This window comes from Notamacropus eugenii, chromosome 7 (genome assembly GCF_028372415.1).
Source record: "Notamacropus eugenii isolate mMacEug1 chromosome 7, mMacEug1.pri_v2, whole genome shotgun sequence".
Lineage (NCBI taxonomy): Eukaryota > Metazoa > Chordata > Mammalia > Diprotodontia > Macropodidae > Notamacropus > Notamacropus eugenii.
Genome location: NC_092878.1, coordinates 9008809 through 9021603, shown reverse-complemented (window position 1 = coordinate 9021603; position 12795 = coordinate 9008809). Strand labels below are relative to the sequence as shown.

The 12795-nt window shown below is 51.0% G+C and overlaps 1 protein-coding gene across 3 annotated transcripts; it reads right to left on the bottom strand.

The window, feature by feature from the left end:
* Positions 1-1826: 1826 nt before the first annotated feature.
* RABGGTA (Rab geranylgeranyltransferase subunit alpha) lies at positions 1827-10954 on the bottom strand. Of its 3 annotated transcripts, none has more exons than XM_072623411.1 (17): positions 10819-10954; positions 10415-10472; positions 10022-10277; positions 9597-9721; positions 9046-9233; positions 8622-8825; positions 8021-8104; positions 7823-7905; positions 7613-7714; positions 7295-7394; positions 6853-6904; positions 6570-6658; positions 6307-6395; positions 6054-6170; positions 2770-2883; positions 2509-2596; positions 1827-2064 (listed from the first exon to the last, which is right to left on the bottom strand). In XM_072623411.1, the coding sequence occupies exons 3-17, from the start codon at positions 10202-10204 to the stop codon at positions 1916-1918; spliced, it is 1767 nt and encodes a 588-aa protein (XP_072479512.1). In that variant the 5' UTR covers positions 10205-10277; positions 10415-10472; positions 10819-10954; the 3' UTR covers positions 1827-1915. The 3 variants fall into 3 exon arrangements, with proteins under 3 accessions (XP_072479512.1, XP_072479511.1, XP_072479513.1); XM_072623410.1 differs by having other exon boundaries at positions 10022-10264; XM_072623412.1 differs by having other exon boundaries at positions 10022-10132.
* Between the last annotated feature and the right edge of the window lie 1841 nt (positions 10955-12795).

The window sequence follows — 12795 nt, the reverse complement described above, 5'->3', positions numbered from 1 at the left end:
CCCAAGAATGGGTACACATAGATTTTTTTCCTGAGATGGACTGTCTTGGGGAGCAGATAGTTCTTCAACAGCCTGCACTACAACTCCCCCTCCCCCTACCAATGACAAAAGTGGTTGAACACTGGATTGAAGTGGCAAAATGTTAATAGGGACAGTTATCTGTGCCCACACATCCACAATTAAAAGACCTGGAAGAGGTTATAGATTTATTGATGTTGACTGATGCCTGTTTTCTTTTACCACAAAGTTAAATAAATGGTTTTGTTTTTTAAAGAGCAGATTTGGAAGATTGGCTCTGAGGGCTGCTCCCTTCCCAGACTATGGAATTCTCCCAGGGAATGCTGACCAACCACTCAAACACCCGCCTATATATGCACTCAACTCCACCTGTCCAACACCTTGGAAACTGACACAGAAGCAGCCAGCAAGAGAGAGACAGGACAGGTTAGATATTCCCTGGAGGGCTCAGAGATGCTCTATCCATAATTCTCTAGATACTCGGGGTGAAAGTTCCTTTTTCTTGGACCACCTGGCTAAATACCTCCATCCTCCACTTCATCTGGGATGATGACATAAGAGCAGTGACCAAGAACCGGAAATACAGGCAGCAAGGGGTCCTAGCAGCGGGCAGAAAAGGTCTGACTCAAAAAAAGGGAGGATCCAAAAGGAATGGGGACAAGTCCCATTGTGTTTCTGTGTGCCACTCAGATCACTTCCTACCCAATCAGTCCCTATTTTCCCCTTTTCTGCTCAGTTTTATTCTGGGAACCTAAGCTGTGAGAGTTCAGACTACAAGCACATGACTACTGGTGCCTACTTGGCTCAACGTCTGGATACAGGCCGGGGGGACACATGGTACAGGAAAAATAAGCAGGGAAGGGTCAGAACCAATCAACCTCGTCAGGCATGGCAGGCAGGAAGAGGTTGGGCAGTGCCAGTGAGCATCAGGGTGTGTATACAGGTGAGCTCAGGGACATTCCCAAGGCAGCCAGTCTTTCTTCCCACCCATCTCAATGCATCTTTTTTTTGTCATTACATGACAAGTTTGGACTTAGGGCTCTGGCCTGAGCTCCTCCTATTTCTCTCTTTGAGGGAGTCATTTTGGATTAAATCATAAAACTTTAGAACTGGACCAGATTCTAGAGATCACATAATCCAACTCTGAGGTTGTGGATGAGGACATGACTTGACCATGGTCACAAAAGAAAGTGAGAGAGCCACAAGTAGAAAGTAGATCCAGAGAAAGAAAAGGAAGAGGAGGGTATGTGTATGGAGAGGGACAGGGACAGAGATAGAGAGGTGCCAGGCACCAGCTGGGACCTTTGCCATTACAGAAGAGTTAGGGTAGAGATGAGGTTATCTTCAAAAGCAGCTCCTGGGACTGGAGTTCACTTCCACCTAAAATGAGGGACATTTATATAGCATTCTAAAGTTTGCCAAGTGTTTGAAACACATTAGCTTACTTCATCCTTACAACAACCGCGTGAGTTGGATGCAGGTATTATCAACATTTCACAGAGGAGGAAATTCGCCCTGATCACTTAGCTAGTGTCCCAGGTGGAATCTGAACCCAGGTCTTCCAAGTCCAGCATGCTGTCTGCTACGCCACACTGGGAGGTGACATGGACAGAGATATAGGGGGGTTGGTTTCAAGGGACAGAGAGAAAGACATGAGTTGTCACCTTTTTTCCCCACTTTCAGTTCTCCTCTGGCCCAGTTAACATTCTAGGCCAATCCTTTTCTTTGCATTTCTCCAGAAACTGAAGGGTGATGATGGTGGCAGTGGTGGTGGCGGAGGCCAAAGCAGCAGCTCATCACCCCAAATGGAAGCTTTTCTGTCCTTTATTCATTCAGTTCAAATAAATTAAAAGTCAAGGGTGGGAAGGGTACCCAGGGTATGTAGTGGGAGAGTCCCCTAGGTCAGGATTCTGTCCACACCAGGCAGCACAGCCCTCAGCTCCTCTGGAGCCGTATCTAGCTGGCAGAGGGGGTTGCGCTCCAGGTTGAGAAGGGACAGCTTTGGACAGGAAGCCAGGGTCTGAAGGGCCGCAATGTGCTGAAGGCCTGAAGTGGAAAAGTCAAGGAAAATGGAGGCATCATTCCCAGCACCTCAGGGAGGTGGTTGGACACTTTTATATGATCTGTGTCAGCTGTGCAACAGAGACTTCGGAGACAAAGGAAGGGAAGTGACAGACATTCCTGGGGTCCCTTATTTGTCTCCATTGGGGTAACTGGGCTTAACATAACTACTTTCACAAGAAGAAGAGCACGCTTAGATATGACCTGGCCAATAGGAAAATGATGCACACGTAAAGTAGAACCAGTACTGACATCTGTATGTTAGTAATCCAATCTACTAATCCTCCAGGCCACCCATTTAACCCTTGTTTTATTCTTCAGGAAGAACTCTCCTAGGAAATCACAAGATACTATTTTACCCACTGGGGATTCCTTCTATGTGCCAACCCCTCCTACACTTTCTGGCCTAACTACCAAGGGTTAGGATACGGTTGTCACACAGGGAGAGCTCCCGTAGTCTGGGCAGATTAACAACACCCTCCACAGCCTCTATGGCATTTCCATCCGCCTGCAAGACCTAAAAAGAGAGTAAGTGGATGTAAGTGAGCACAGCTTCACTGTGGCCTTCATGAAGGCCACAGCTGAGCAGCTCCTCATGACCAGAGAGCAACAAAGCTTTCAGCTGGGGTGCTGGGGATGCAAGGGCAGAAGACTCCTCAGAAGCAAAGGAGCGACAGGGACATCTCTTACCTCGAGGCAGCGCAGCATAGCCAGGGCAGGAGGCAGACTTCGCAGCAGATTGTGGGAGAGGTTAAGGTGAGTGACCAACAGCAGTTGTTCCACGTGGCAGAGCACGGTCAAATCCTAAGGAAAGAAGTGAGGCTTGAGGAAGAAGACCTTAATAGAAATTCCGTCCAAAGAGGGGAGCCCTGATCTTGGGGTCCTTCCTTCAGAATTCTGAGTTCTTACTACACACATAGCAGCATGCCAGAGAGTGAAGGTGATACGAAGCCAAGGGCAGGGAGGCTGCCAGAAGGCCACGTGCACACATTTCAATAAAATGAGGCAATGCAGATCACTGCCCAGACAGTGATACAAGTCACCAGTGCTAGAGGAATTCAGAGGCAAGAGGGTGTGGGTTGGATTAGCTGGAGCAGGTGGGATGTAGACAGGTGGAGAGAAGAGGGAGAATGTCAAAAACAATAGCTATAAGAGGCCCAGCATGTCTGAGGAACACTGAGAAGACCGGTTTGGCTGGAGCAAAGGGTTCATGTTGGGAATCAGCTACAGATAAAGTTGGAAAGGTAGGCTGGGGAAAGCCTTGGATGCCAAGAAAAGCAGCATGAATTTTATCTTAGAAGTAATGGGGAACTTTTGAGAGAGACAGCATAGTATGGCTGGTAGAGAGAGATTTCGCTACCTGGGTATTTCAAACTGGGTGTCCCAGAGACATCTCAAACTCAAGGCAACCAAAAAAATTCATTATCTTCCTCCCACCTCCCAAAAAAACCTCCCACTTCTCTCCCAAACTTATTTCTTTCAAAAGCGCCAACATTCTTCTGGTCTCTTAGGTTTGTAACCTTGGGTTATTCTCAATTGTGCCTTCTCCCTCACCCTATGTATCCAATCAGCTTTAAGACATGCCAACTCTACCTCTACAACATTTCCTGAACCCCATCCCTTCTCTCAACTAACACATCTTACCACCCTAGTTCAGGCCCTCATCACCTTCCCCCTAACTCACTGCAATGGCTGGCTAACTGGCTTCCCTAACTCAGTGCTTCTTAAACTGTGGGTCTCAATCCCATACAGGAGTTTAAGAAGCGCTGATGGGACTGAGGGTGGAAAAAGTTTAAGAAGTCCTGCTTCTGGCCCATCCTCTACAGAGATGCCAAAGAGATTTCTCTGACGGGCAGATCTGACCACAACACTTCCAAACTCCAGTGGCTCTTACTGCCTCTGAGATAAAACATGACCTCCTCTATTTACCTTTCAACACTTTCACAACCAAGAAAGACTTCGTTATCCAACCTCCTGCACTGCGATCAGCCAAGCTGGCCTTGTCTCTGTTCCTAACTCACTCAGGATTCTCTCTCCACCGTCGCTATGCCTCATGCTTGGAATGTGTTCCCTTCTCCTCTCCTCCACCTCTTCCTTCAAGATGCAGATCAAGCACTACCTTGTGCCTTCCCTCCTCTCAAACTCCTTCAATGGAACTGCTTTGTATTCATTCTCTTCAGATTCATCCTATATCTACCTGTATATTCATTCCTGTTATCTCCTCACTACAATGCAAGTTCCTTAAAAAAGGGATTATTTCATTCATTATACTTGTATCCTCAGTATCTAGTACAGTGCCTGGCACACATTTATTAAATACTTGTTAAATAATATATGTGAAATCACAGATGTGAACAACAAAAAGCATTTCTAAGAAGAGTGATATGATTAAAAAATGGTATTTTTGGAATATTAATCCAGCAATGATATAGCGTAGTAGGATCAAACTCAAACAGACAAGATTCTGCTAGCCCCATGATAACCACAAATTAGCATTATCTATGTCGTACTCAATTTGTATGTATTTTGTTAGATATCTATTTCCCAATTATGTTTTAATCTGTTTTAGGCATACATAGTAGTTTTCCTGCCTTTCAGTTGTGAATACGACACCTCTGACATGGAGGACCCTAAGAGAGCAGGTAAGAGGTTATTATCATAGTTCCGGCAGGGAGGGACTACATGAGGGTTGTAGCCATAGAAATAGAGGGGAAGGGGCAGATAGAAGATAATTCAGAGGAAGACCTGCTACAATCACTGGATGACTGAGAGGACTGCGTGTGTGAAGAGATAAAATGACAGTGAGGTCTTAAAATGGGGCAGAAAAAGGACCACTGACAGAAAACAGGGAGTTTGGAGGGGAAATGACTTAAATGGAAAGATGATAAATTCTGTTTTAGACAAATGAAAATGTCTAATCAGTAGTTAGAGATCAATCATCATCCAATAAGCGTTAAGTACTTACTTTATGCTAGGGACCATGCAATGCTTTGGGGATATAAAGAAAAAATAAAAAGCACTCCCTGAGCTCAGGGAACTTAATTAACCACTAATCCAAAGACATCACACACGTAACAGAGTTCAGAGATAAAAAAGACAATGATCTGAGAGCAGAAAAGAAGCAAAGAGCCTGAACAAAAACATTTAAAGCAGAACTTTCTGTCATAGCAAAGAACTAGAAACAAAGCAGATGGCCATCAGCTGGGATGCAGCTGAAAAAACTGTTATGCAAATGATGGAATACTATTACATTATAAGATATAACAAAATGAAGGATTCCGAGAAACTTGAGAAGATTCACATGAACGCAGGAAGAGTGAAATGTGGAGAACCAGGCAAAAAATGTCCACAATGACTACAATATCGTAAGGGCAAACCACACTGAAACACTTCACACCTTCGATAATCCAGTGACTACTCATGCCGTTGCACACTTATTGGGCAAAGAAGTGCAGCATCACAGGCCCAAAATGAGGCCTACGTTTTCAGACTTAAGGAATATGCTGATTTGTTTAATCGCTCTAACGTGTTTACAAGACAGAGTGATTTCGTGGGTAGTGACAGAAACGGAAAGGAAGGAAGTAAAGGAAATCCTATAAAGCATTTAAAAATACACACGATAAAAAAGTTCAGCAGGGAACAGCAACAGTGTCATTTTGTTAGTCTCGGAATATACTTTATAAAAGTGAAGTGACAGATTCACCACATACAACCCTCAGTGCCAGGTGCCTAGTACATAATGTTCACTTTACATTTTGTTCTTTGCATATGGGTATGTCTGTGTTTTTTAATGATTTTTAAATTCATTCATAATAAAAAAGAGACTTTCAAAACAGAAAGACAAGCTCAGAGAATACGGATGAGTTTTCTGAGTGTCAATGAGGACTGAGTCTGGAGGAGCAAGGTCAGGGGCTGGGCCAAGGAGATTCATGAGCAAGGGGAGTGGTGAGACTGTCGGGGAGGGGGCAGCCTACCTTGTAAGACAGGTCCAGCACTCGCACTTCAGCATACTCCATCTTGAGGATGTGGTTCTCCATCAAGAACTTGCTTCGAAGATCATCCAAGTAAGAAGCTCGCATTGGGTCCGCTACCTTGCCAAAGGGATAGAGGGAGAAGGGTCAACTGACCACTCCCCCATTCCCTACCCTTCCTTGTGCTTCTTCAGGGCCCTAAATGAGCTCCAACGCTTAAGTCCCCCACTTTCTTTTCTTGTACTCTTCCACTTACCTTGAGGGTCTGAAAATATTTCAGAGTGTCCTTCTCATACACCAGCGGATCCAGAGCCCGCATCAGCAGGATGATAGTCAATAGACACCCTGAGAGTGAGGATGATGGTGGTGGAGGAGGGAGCAGGGCAGAGAGTCTATCCCTAGTTCCTCCTCCGTCTAACTCTTCCCACTGCCCAAGATCCATCCATCAGGAAAGGCAAGGTCTCCAGGAGAGGGAGCTCCCTGAAGGGGCAGGCTGTTGGGGGTAGAGAGGGACCTCACATTTGTTGTCTGGTTCCAGATCCTGCAGCTCCTTACAGGACTCCAGCTCCGACTGTAACACAGTTGACTTCTCCACTGATAGCTCCGTTCTGACAGACAGGCAGAGTAATGGAGGGATGAGGAACACATACCCACCTTTCCTCACCCTCCTGTACTCCAAGGTCTCAAGTATCCTAGGGAATGCCTGCCCCCAAGTTTTTAGTTTTTGCTCTGGTTCTCCAACCCCCCCCCCCCCCAACACACAAAACCCTCAGACATGATCCCTTTTTATCTCTTCCATCACCTGAAGAGTTGCTCATCTGTGGCAGAGTCTCGGCACCAACTTTCTTTTCGACCTAGAGAATAGATTAGGACAAGGGAAGGGAGTCTGTGAGAAGGAATTGAGAAATGAAAGAATCTGATGGGGGCAGGGTACATGGGGTCACACATTTATGAAAAACCTATTACAAGCAACGTAGTTTCCTAGAAGCTGAAAACACAAAGATGAAACAGAAGACAGCACAGTCCCTATCCTCAAGGCATTTACAATCTAACAGATACAGAGCAAGCAGTTAAGACATATACACGAATGAGGTAGACTGTAGTAAGGACAAATGAGAGTCAAATAAAATATTCTAGGGAAATCTGTAGGGAACGATTTTCAGGGAGAACATCCCTAAGAGGTTGGAGAAGTGGCAGTGAAGTGGCTGAAGAGAAGGGGGAGGGGCGAGGGAGAGCTCCATCACCTTTGTAAAGTACGCATTCCTTCTGGACATCACCCCACATCAGGAAGAAGGAATGCTGAGAGCACTGCTCGTTAAGGGAGTCAGATGGCAGGTCACACAGCTAGAATGAGCCAGGTCAAGGAAATGCTACAGAATTCATCCATTTTTCAGTCCCTCACTTCTCAACCTATCAAGCGGGGGAGGGGGACAGAGGTGTGTGTGTGTGTGTGTGTGTGTGTGTGTGTGTGTGTGTGTGTGTGTGTGTGTGTGTGTTTGTGTGTGTGTGTCTGTGTGTCTGTGTGTGTCTGTGTGTGTGTGTGTCTGTCTGGAAGGGGATACCCAGACATAGCTGGGCCGCTTTCTGCCATCTGGTGTCCTCCATTCCACAGGTAGGGGAGACTCATCCACTAAAAGCATCATAGTCTCTATGCCAGGACCCACCTGCGTGACAAAACACAAGGTAGAAAACACATAAGCCCCATCTCCACCCCACCCCCCAACCTTACTCCTTCTTTCCCCTCTTGTCTCATGTATGTCCTGAGAACTCACAATTATGGGCCGAGAGAAACAGACAGTCAAACAAGCCTCATTCCGGCTCACATGGAGGCAGCGAATGGCATCCTGAGGGTCAGCTGTGGGCAGGGGTAAAAGAACAATAGGTGAAGTAGTGGCATTCAGTTCCAGCTCGCTTCACCTGATGCCCAAACAGCTCAAAAGCTTCCCTGTGGCCTTGGCCCCACCTCTCACCTCGCCCCAGAAGCCATCTGTGGTAGAACCAGGCACTCTGGTCATTGGGATCTGTGAAGAAGGCATTCTGTACCAGCTCCAGCTCTCCGGGGATCATAAGAAAAGGAGGTTGTCATTAGGACTCAAGGGCCTCACTAACTCCACATGAAAGCTCTGCTGCCCCTCCTCTAGCTCATGGGAGGCAACAACCCCCCTCTCGCTCAAACTGGCCTTAGAGTCTGTCTGTACCACCATTCAACACTTAGATATACGTTGCTCTGAATTATTCAATACGGTTTCACATACTTGTCTCTTTAGTTAAATGGTAAACTCGGTAGTTTTTCTGTTTCTATATACTACCTACCCCCAATGCCCAGCACATTGCTAACCTTATAACAGGCATCTCAAAAATGACTGACTGACCTCACCTCAGAACTCCACTCTTTCCTGATTCTACAATTCCCAGAGCCCCCTAGGTTTCTATCTATCCTTCCCTGATAACTGTAACCTTTCTTAATTTCTGAACCAGAAAATGAATTAGAGGTTATATCTTGGGACCTACTATTCTTTATTTCTCCCTTCCTTCCATTTGATTCTTGCAGCCCCCAAACACCCTGCTCACCACGTAGTAGAACGTCTTCAGGAAGGCGTCCTGGTGGCTGAGAATCTGGCAGTGGCTGCAGCTTGGGCAGGAGGCAAGATCGGTAGTGCCAGGAGGAGTAGTTGGAAAAATTCCGAGTAATGAGGCTGTCAGTAAAAGCTAGCTCTTCTTCAGGTGGCACAGGTGCCTTTTGGGCCACAAACCGGCGGTAATCCCAGCAATGAACTGTGGATAGCAACGTATCTCAGATCCGGGGCTGATTGGGGGGCACCCCTACTCCTAGCTCCCAGAACTATCATCCGGGGTGCTACTTGGTCCTATGGGAACACATCACACACGCAGAAATCTACTCACTTGTCACTCTACCAACCAGCTCAGGAGTCCCATCCCAACTTTCTGGTTTGGGCTGGGGCCTAAGAAATCAGGTAATTTGTGGGGAACGTACAGTTACGTTCATCAGCTTCCAGAAACTTGGCGCACAGCTCCAGCTCACGGGTCCAGTTGGGTTCAGGGAGGCGGCCAAGTAGCCAACAGCGATGATGCCAGGTTCCATAAGACTTGGGGTTCACCCGTAAGCAGCTCTCCAAAAACTCAAGTTCCGCTGCCACTAGGGAGGCAAACTCCTCAGGGGACCTGTGCCAAAAAGGTGATAACAGTGAACCCTGGGTCTCCCCCTAAATCTCCCATGTAAGGCCATGCTGCTGGTACTGCCTGTCACCCCCAAACCCTGTTGTCCTCCACTCTACTCCACGAAGCCAGCACTGACATCCCTTTCTTTGGGGGTGGGGCAGACTGGCTCTCCTCGTCCTGCTCCCCAGTTCTGTCTGTAGGGAAGCTCTGGTCGGCTCCGCTTGGGTGTCATCGCTCTGGGCAGCCTGAGCACCACGCTGGGCCAGACTGGGGGTGCCTATCCAGACTCCCCAGTGTCAAAGATAACAGGCCCCCCCACCCTGGTCCCCCGAGCTGCCCAGCCTGCCCCCCCAGGAAGAAACGCACTTCTGGGTCTCCAGCAGCATCAGCACCTCCCTGCGGCAATTCCACAGGGTGGCAAAGTCGGGGTTCGCCCCCAGGATCTGGCTGGTCAGCTCCAAGATGGACTCATCCAGGTTGCCGTCCTGTCGCTGCAACCAAGGGGACAGCCCGTTGGGTGGTCCTGTCCTGGTGGCTCTTCAGCCCCCCAGGCCTCCCACTTTGATGCCTCCCTCTCGGATGGCCCCCCCCTCCGATGGCCCCCCCCACTCTCAGACAGCCCCCCCACTCTCCGATGGCCCCCTCACTCTCAGATGGCGCCCCACTCTGATTCACCCCCCCATTCTGGTGACCCCCCCACTCTCTGACGGCCCCTTCACTCTCAGATGACCCCCCCACTCTCTGATGATGCCCCCCCTTCTGACAGCCCCCCCCCGGGGCGGGGCCTCCACCTTCTGGAAGATGGCCTCGGTGGCCTCCTGGTACAGCCTCAGCTTGTGCTGGCGCTCCAGCCGCTTGGCCTCCGCCTGCTCCTCGGTGGTCTTCACCTTCAGGCGGCCGTGCTGCGGATAAACGAAGGGGGGCGATGGCGCGGCTACGATCCTGAAGCCTCCCGGATCCCCCGTGCCGTCCATGGTCACCTCCTAAGCGCCCGGGGCTGGAGGGGCCGGGGGGCTTCGGGCTTCCCCTCCGAGCTTCGCCTCCGAGCTTCGGCGGTAGGAACCGGAAGGGTTTGAAAGGTCAGGGGTCGGAGAGGAAAATTAGCGGAAAGGTCAAGGGTCAGGGGAAGGTCCATTGGAGAGAGGGAGGGGGAGAATGGGTGTGTGGGAGGGGGGAGGTCTCACCATGTTGCTGAGGCTCAGGGTTCTGGGTGGGGCGAAGAGTCAGGTGACCGAGGAAGACCTGGGTGCAAAAGGTGACAATCATCTGGCAGTTCCGCCCCATCGTCCCCGCACGCTCCTGGCCCCGGTCCGCCCCCTCCCCGGCCTTCCTGCCGGAAGTGGCTCAGGCCTGGAGGCAGGGACGCGGCTGGGTCAGACCTCTGCACAGCTGGGGGGGGGGGGCGAGGTGTGCCGCCGCCCCCGAGTCCCACCCGAGCCCGGCCCATCCCCGCTCCCCCCCCAGGGCTGGGTCACATGGACCAGTCCAGCAGCTGGCGCGCTCCGCAGGGCGAAGCCACCGCCGGCCCCGGGGGAGGGAGGCCCGCGGTCCTGCGGGGCTGGTGCATGGGCGAGACCAACTAACCCACCTGCGGGGCGTCCGGAGGGAGGCGCAGGAAACGCCTGGCGGCGGGAGCGGCGGCGGCGGCGGAGCGGGCCCGGGAGGTGCGCGCCTGCGAGGAGGGGCGGAGCGGCCGGCTAGGACGGCGCCCCTCCCCTTGGAGGCGGGCGGGGGACGGCTCTTAAAGGGCCAGGCCCGGCGGGCGGCCTGGGGCCTCGGAGCGCGCCGGCCGCTCCCCCTCCGCACCCCCACCGCGGGCGGCTGCACACCTAGTGCCGGGGCGGCGTGCCCGCCGAGGCCCCGGGCCGGTCCCCCCACTTTGGGATCAGTTTCGGCTGGAGGCGCGGACCCCACCCCCCGGAATCTTGGGGATGTTGGGCCGTCGGGCCTCAGTTTCTCCGTCTGTAAAATGAGGCGGGGGTAGCGCTTTCTGAGCCCCAAGTTTTACAGACCCGACCCTCACGCTCATTACCCCCGTTCACAGCCGGGGAAACTGAGTTAAGTGACCTGTCCGGGGTCACGCAGCTCGTCAGGGGTCCGCCCTGCGCGCCCCGGCCGGGTGACCGCCTCGGACCGCGGCCCGGCCGGACCCTTCCCCGCCCCTGGCTTCGCCTTCTTGGCGCGTCCAGGTTTGCGGCCGCTCCTCGGCGCAGCGGGGCCGGGAGACCCAGACACCAGGCGAGGGTGGCATGGCCGGAGGCTGGCACCGCGGTGGGCCGCAGCCGCCTTCTCTGCTGCCCCGGGCTGCCCCCAGGCCTCAGACACACGTGGGGGATGGGTCAGAAATGGGAGAGGGCTGTAAGGTGTGGGAAGGCCGTGGGAGCGTCAGTGTGAATGGCGCCCGTGGAGCGGGTTAGAGTCCGCGGAGCGCTCCATCGGCTCTTTGCAGCCCTGTGCCTGGGCCGGTGTCGTTATCCCCACCCTACAGACGAAGAAGCGCGTCCAGACGTGACGCAGGCGGGGTTAGGAGACAGCCCAGGTTTCCCGGCTCCGACACAAAGCATGCCACCGCTTGGCCCCGGACGTTTCCTCGGTCCGTGTCCCGTACCTGCCGTGCCCGCTCCTCCCCTTCACCTGCTGGCTTCCCTCGAGCCCCGCGCCAAGCCTTTGCCAGTCCTCTGTTTTATTGTAATTCCCCAAGATCAAACATCTGATACAGTTACACTCGCACAGTCCTGTGAAACCTCAGTCATTCAGCTGTTCCTTTGACTGCAACCAGCAGATACAGTAACTTGTTCCAGGCACCTGGAGAAGTCACGTTAATAACCACACCTACTTCGCTTTACAGTTTACAAAGCTCTTTATGTCCCTGGTGTCCTTTGCTCTCCACAGCAATCCTGGGACGTAGGTATTGCAAGAGTATGATACTCACTTAGCAGATAGGGAAACTGAGGCTCAGGGAAGTTACTTGACCTGCGCAAAGTCACCTTACAAGTAAGTGGTAAAGCAGGAACTTTCAAACCCACATCCTCTAACTTGAAACCCAGTTCTTTTGCTACTCCAGCCATCTTGACAGTTTGTCAACTACCTTGATACCCTACAAAATCAGCCACCCCTCACTTGGTGTCCTGGTGAATGGCTGCCTCTCCCAGATGATAATTTCAGGAAAGCCCCAACCGCGGTGCTTTGCTTTACTCCTTATACTTGGACCATCTCCTCTAAGCCTTTACAACTACTCTGTACTGTACCTTTCCTTTCCTCCCTGAGCCCTGTTTTCGAGTCTAGAACCATGAACCATAAATCAAATCAATTGTCCCTGAGTGGGGTATGTCACTTTATTCCCCTCTGAGTCTTGCCATCCTTGTCAACTTTCTGGAGCAAAGTGCCTTCTCTTGGCTGCTGCTCCCCTGCGTGCTGTTTTGCCCCTTAGAATGTAAACATCTTGAATACAGGATCTGTTTGCTTTTGTATCTGTATCCTCAATCCTTGGCATAGCGCTTGGTACATGAGAAGCACTTAATAAATACTTTTTCATTCATCCACTATAGTACTCCTATTTGAAAAT